Raw genomic sequence first — 6,000 nt, forward strand, 5'->3', positions numbered from 1 at the left:
CCATGGTAAAACTGGGCTTACCATGGTAAAACTGGACTCCCATGGTAAAACTTGACTCCCATGGTAAAACTGGACTCCCATGGTAAAACTGGGCTTACCATGGTAAAACTGGGCTTACCATAGTAAAACTTGACTCCCATGGTAAAATTGGACTTACCATGGTAAAACTGAACATTCCATGGTAAACTGGTCTTGCCATGGTAAAACTTGACCTACCATGATGAAACTGGACTCCCATGGTAAAACTGGGCTTACCATGGTAAAACTGGACTCCCATGGTAAAACTTGACTCCCATGGTAAAACTGGACTCCCATGGTAAAACTGGGCTTACCATGGTAAAACTGGACTTCTATGGTAAACTGGACTCCCATGGTAAAACTGGGCTTACCATAGTAAAACTGAACATTCCATGTTAAACTGGTCTTGCCATGGTAAAACTGGACTCCCATGGTAAAACTGGACTCCCATGGTAAAACTGGGCTTACCATGGTAAACTGGACTCCCATGGTAAAATTGGACTTACCATGGTAAAACTGAACATTCCATGGTAAACTGGTCTTGCCATGGTAAAACTTGACCTACCATGATGAAACTGGACTCCCATGGTAAAACTGGACTTACCATGGTAAAACTGGACTAACCATGGTATTACTTGACTTACCCCCCCGCCCCCCTTGATCAAATCAAGGCTCAATAATTTGATTTCTCCTGACTACCTGTTTCCCTCTATGGTCTATAACTTGAGAGTCTTCACAATAGATGTCCCATTGTTTCATACAGAATTGATGTCTCCACTGTGGGACAGCATCTTGAGACAATAATTTCTAAGTGAATCATCGTCATCACGTTGGAAAATGCATCTCAAAACAATGCGTTCCGTAAGTACAACTTGTAAGGCCTTCGTCGTCATCACATTTCTATCTCTGTGACACACGCTTAATAAGTATTGTATTGTACGCCCATCGGGAAAAGTCACTTTGTAAGAAAAGGCTGGATATCCCATACAAGTTGGACCACCTAACCTATACAGAGTTCAATATATTATATCTGGCACAAAATAACACGAAACTGCACTGTATATTTTTGCTTTTTATGAACTTACGTTTGCTGAGCACAGGCCTAAAACGCCAATCGACCGGCAACGGTCAGCACATATTGAAGGTAGAACAGATAAAGAGTTAATACCCTTCTTGAATCGAGCAAGGTTTTTAAGGGTTTGGGGGAGTTAGTGGGTCAAGTATGTGATTTAGTTGATGTGACCTGCAGTGTGTTGGCTCAAAGCAGTGTGGGTGACACACTTCCTTCCGTCTGGCTGACCGAAAGCTCATCACGGGAACCGTAATTCAGAATATATTTAAAATCAGAATTTGTATTTATACTGGAGGAATCCGATGAGCTATGAAGCTCTTTTTCACAGATCTCCAGTAGGGTCGGGTCAGAACGTTGCAACAACAACATAAAACACACGATAGGAGTGTTAGGTGTAGGAAAGGTAAACAAATCACTTTTTAAAAAAAATACAAAAAGACTCAACTATTCTTTATTTTACCAGATAAAGCCCAATGAGCTGTGGCTTCTTTTTTTTCAGAAGCGACCTGGTCACAAACGATAGCTCAACGAAGTGCCTTTGTCACGTGGAAATGTATGAGCCATGTGACCGGGGTTAAATCGCGCAATAGTTCCAAAAACCCTGCTGGAAATAAACGACTTAATCGTCTCTAACCCAGCGTGTGGTTTGTATGCTCAGAAGACAGGCCAAAGGCGTACGTGCCAAAGCGCACGTGTGTGTGTCTCACACGTCAGACACGTGGAACGCGTGGGCTTCCTGTTGTGTGTGTGCGTCTCTCTCACAACAGGAGCCCACGTGTTCCACGTGTCTCACGTACAACACGAAGCGCCCAAGCCAACACAAATTCACCCCCCTCCTCCCCTCAATTACAACCCCGCACGGCGCGTGGGCCACGGCTACTGGCCTGGCACGCAGCCAGGTGACCTGCACCGCGCGTTAAAGGCACGACAGCAATCGTGTCGGTACGTCACGCGCATGCAAGCGCACGTAACGTTGAACTTCTTTCGCGCCGTACGTCGCCAACCATGCTAAGCGGATGTGCGGGAGAAGTAACAACAACAGGATAACAACAGACTAAACGCAAAACAGTAGTTCTAACGAAATCAGAAATAGCGTTTGAGTTGTATGTGCCATGACGAAGGGTCATTGTCCGAAACGTCACCCAGCGTGTGTGGGTTTTTTATTTAATTGGTCAGATAATAACGCGTGACAAGCTCGTTTTTTTCCATAATAGAGGTTTTTGGCTAGTTTTTTTGTTGTTCACGTGGACGATCGCCACTCAAGTACCGCGCAGTCTGAGCGATTCACAAGCACCGCCATCTCCCGGCAATTCTACGATTTGCAGATATTCGACAATTTCGTTAGTTTAACACGTAAGCTTTCGCGACAAATATCGTCTATAATCGAGGTTTTTTTGGGGGGGGGGGGGGGGAGTTAGATCGCGTAAATATATACGTAAATATGAATAATTTCGTTGATTGCGTGTCATTGTGGGGGCTCAAGGATCGAAATGAAATCGTTTGGGTCGGTGACATGGCCAAGCCGTAGGTTGAGCGTTTTGCCGCTTGTTGCACGAGTTCGCGGTTCCAGACCCACGGCTGCCCTGGTAAATACTACGGGTGTGTTAACCATACATTCACAGTGGTCGTTAAAGATCCTGTGATGTCACCGTAAAGGAATTGGCCAAAGATACTATATTATTCAGTTGAAAGACGCGTAGCAATTGATCCTTACTGGGAACATTTAGCAGGACACTTGAAAAAGGAGGTTGGCAAGCCAGGGTTATGGTACATCCTCGACCCCAAGGGAAGGGAGTTAAAAGCATTTCTGCTCTCCACCAACCCTCGTCTCCACAGTGCTGGATTACAGGCGTACACCCTCAATCCCTGTTGAGCTGGCACGAACTCATTCGGGGTTGACTCTCAAATGGCCAAATTAAATTTGGACAGAAATATCTCATCCACAATAAACCCTGCAAATTCCCTGATTGTCTAATTGAATTCAGCAGCCGTGGCCAGATCCACTTGCAAGGAAACGCCACCGCAGTCCTATGATGTTGCCCATCTGAATGCATTTCATTTTCTGGCCATCTGAATGAATTCAATGTGATATCGCTCACTGCTGTTTAGCTCAATGTAGGGACGGACGCGTGTCACGAGGCCGCATAACTGAAGCCAAACTAAATAAATAATGTTGGCTCGTTACAATTGTGTGGCAGTTAATCAGGAGAGTATGTTGGGATTAAGCCTGCAATAACCTTATTCCCAGCCCCTCGAACGCTTGTGATGCTATGAATGGTTATGATTTGGGGACCACCATTTAATCTAAGATATTTTTATTTCTGATACCATACTCTGGATTGAAAGTCCAGTGTGGTAACCATCACACCACGACAGTCATAACATACATAAGACTTCAACATCATTTTGGATAATATTGAAGTCACATAGTCATTGCAAAGCATATATAATATATGCATCAAACCTGACACTCTTTCATAACTGAGGAGGTTACGCAAAAGGTCAAATGTTGTGGGGTTTTGCGGTTGTGCTTTAAGGCCCTCTGATGTATTATCAGTTCACACTGTGTATTGTTGGGCATTACGTCCGACGTTTCGGCCCACATGCTGGGAGATTTTCAGAAATACAGAATCCCGTGCAGCAAAATGTCAGACATCGTGGCGAACGACACACAGATTTCCAGTCGACACATATCGAGATATCTATCAAGAGCCATTCGTTTGCCACAAATTCAAGTTTAGTTTTAAGTGTATTTAATTGAACCGGGTGAAAACTAAAGATACCACAATAGTCTAATGTACAAGTGTCACCTGGGTCACCAAAATGACAAAGGCAAGAACACAAACGAATCCATCAAACAAACCAAAAATCTGGGCAAAAAGGAACTGCGTTCAAGAAGAACCAGAAAACAATGCAGCCTCCTGCCAGCACGTCTAGTCAGCGTGGAAGAGTAGACCAAATATCCTCTAGAGCTCCCTGGAGAAGAGGCCCTGACCCAGCAGTTGGCGTGAAGCCATCAACTGCAGGGCTGCATCTCGACTTTGCATATTTAAACTATAAACACTTTCTTTTTACACGTTTATATTTAACTCACTCTGTCTGTTGTTGTATCCTCAAATCTTGTAACTCAATTTTACCCACTTCCCAATGTGGTATCGACTGCAAACTTGGTATACTTATGACATACTGATGACAATACTATATTATATCATTTAAAAAAACATTTTAAAACATTATTTTTTATATGTTATGTTTCGGCTTGGCTCTAATTGTCTACGGTAAACTGACGTTGGCTGTAATTGGCCATGGCCCCCTTACGTTATGGCAAGCTTTGGGGCCACTTCCTGGAGTCGTGGAGTTCTGCCATTACGAGTACGGTACGTTTCATGAAAGCGTGTTTTAAAAAAAAGTGTTTTTTTAATATTACTTATTTATTTCACCAGGTAAGGCCCACCAAGATATGTAGCTATTTTTCAGATGCTACCTGGCCACAAATGATAGCTCACCAAAGTGGCTCATCACGTGAAAATGTACAGTTGCAGCCGAATACTCTAAACGCACGTTTGTTTCTAAATGCGAAGGGACAAAAAAATCAACGTTGCCACGGGGAGAGAGAGCGAGAGAGAGAGAGAGAAAAAAACATCTCAAACTTCAAATATACAGCAGGCGTTGGGATCGAACCCACCACCACCACCACCTCCTGTATACCAGGCGAGGTAGTTAACATCTCACGTTGAGTGACCAAGAAATGCCGTTACCTGGCAGAAGCAGCCGTCGCCAGCACCTGCCACGAGGAAGATGTTGTCCGTGTCGGCCGTGTTGGAGAATCCTCCCCAGCCGTGGGAGGAGGCAGAGACGCCGCACGCCATCACGAGCAGCACGGCCAGGGGGAGCGACGAGGCCACGCGAAGCGGCAGGAAGACACCGACGGACATCCTCGGCTCGTTGCGTGCGGAGGAGATAGATGGAGGAGGCTGAGATTGGTGGTGGTGGTGGCGGATGCGGCAGACACTGCGTCGCATGTACAGAGCCTTGCCTTGCTGCGTCCGCTGATCTATATACCTGTGGGCAGGTGTCAGAGCTGCGGGTGGCAGGTATACTGAGCAAGTGTCTGCGGTGTGTGCCTGTCACATACGCAGTGTCAACGTCCTACAGACGATGTCTCTGTCCTCATGTGTGTCCAGCAGGACCACAGTATGCCTCACCTGTGTGTCTGTCTGTGCCAGGCCAAGTGTCCGAGCCGTGTTTGGCATATACACTACGCTCGTGTCTAGAATGTGGCTGAGCTATACGCACTATTTTATACACTGCGTAATAATCTACCGTGTGCCTGTCCTGTATACCTGTTCTGTACTCTATACGAGTGTTCTGTATGCTTTCGTGTCTGTCCTGTAACCCTGCTCCGTATTATCCACCGACTGTGCTTGTATCTGGCCTGCTTGCAATGGATGTAGATGCCCGTCGACAGGATATGCATCTGCCGTGTTACAAACGCAGGCACAGCGTGTGCATGCAACTTGCACACACACACAGAGCATCGGATGGAGCCACACAGCGATGATACCTACCACTGCTACTACCACCACCACCACTAACTACCCACTATGTCACCAGCCGATCCCTACTGCCACCAGCACAGCACTCAACCGCCGTCGCCCTGCTCAGGAGTTGAAACACAACTTATCCGCATGCCCGCAGCGCTATTTATAGGCTCGGGTGGGGTGGGGGGGGAGTGGTTGACTTGGGCTACGTGAGGCTGAGTGAGCGAAGCCACTCCTGGGGTCGTTGCGAATCGATGGGTGGGGCCAATCCGACAAAGCAATGGACACGTGCTGCAACTTTGCGCAAGACCTTTTTTTTTTAAACCCCAGTAAACATCCATGCGTTGGGCAAACGTCTAGGCAACGTTG

General features: G+C 46.2%; 1 protein-coding gene across 3 annotated transcripts in view; it reads right to left on the reverse strand.

Annotated features, from left to right (window-relative positions):
• ERO1B (endoplasmic reticulum oxidoreductase 1 beta) overlaps positions 1-5,749 on the reverse strand; it is a 103,665-nt gene extending 97,916 nt beyond the window's left edge. For 2 of the 3 annotated variants that reach the window (XM_076051979.1, XM_076051978.1), the window contains exon 1: positions 4,849-5,748. In XM_076051979.1, the coding sequence (XP_075908094.1) occupies positions 4,849-5,112 (264 nt within the window). In that variant the 5' untranslated portion in view covers positions 5,113-5,748. Of the gene's footprint in view, positions 1-4,848 lie in introns of all 3 variants that reach the window. The other variant, XM_076051977.1, reaches the window with a different exon arrangement.
• Positions 5,750-6,000: the final 251 nt, after the last annotated feature.

This window comes from Petromyzon marinus, chromosome 53 (genome assembly GCF_048934315.1).
Source record: "Petromyzon marinus isolate PM22_M1 ecotype Great Lakes invasive population chromosome 53, UKy_Petmar_22M1.pri1.0, whole genome shotgun sequence".
NCBI classification, from domain to species: Eukaryota; Metazoa; Chordata; class Hyperoartia; order Petromyzontiformes; family Petromyzontidae; genus Petromyzon; species Petromyzon marinus.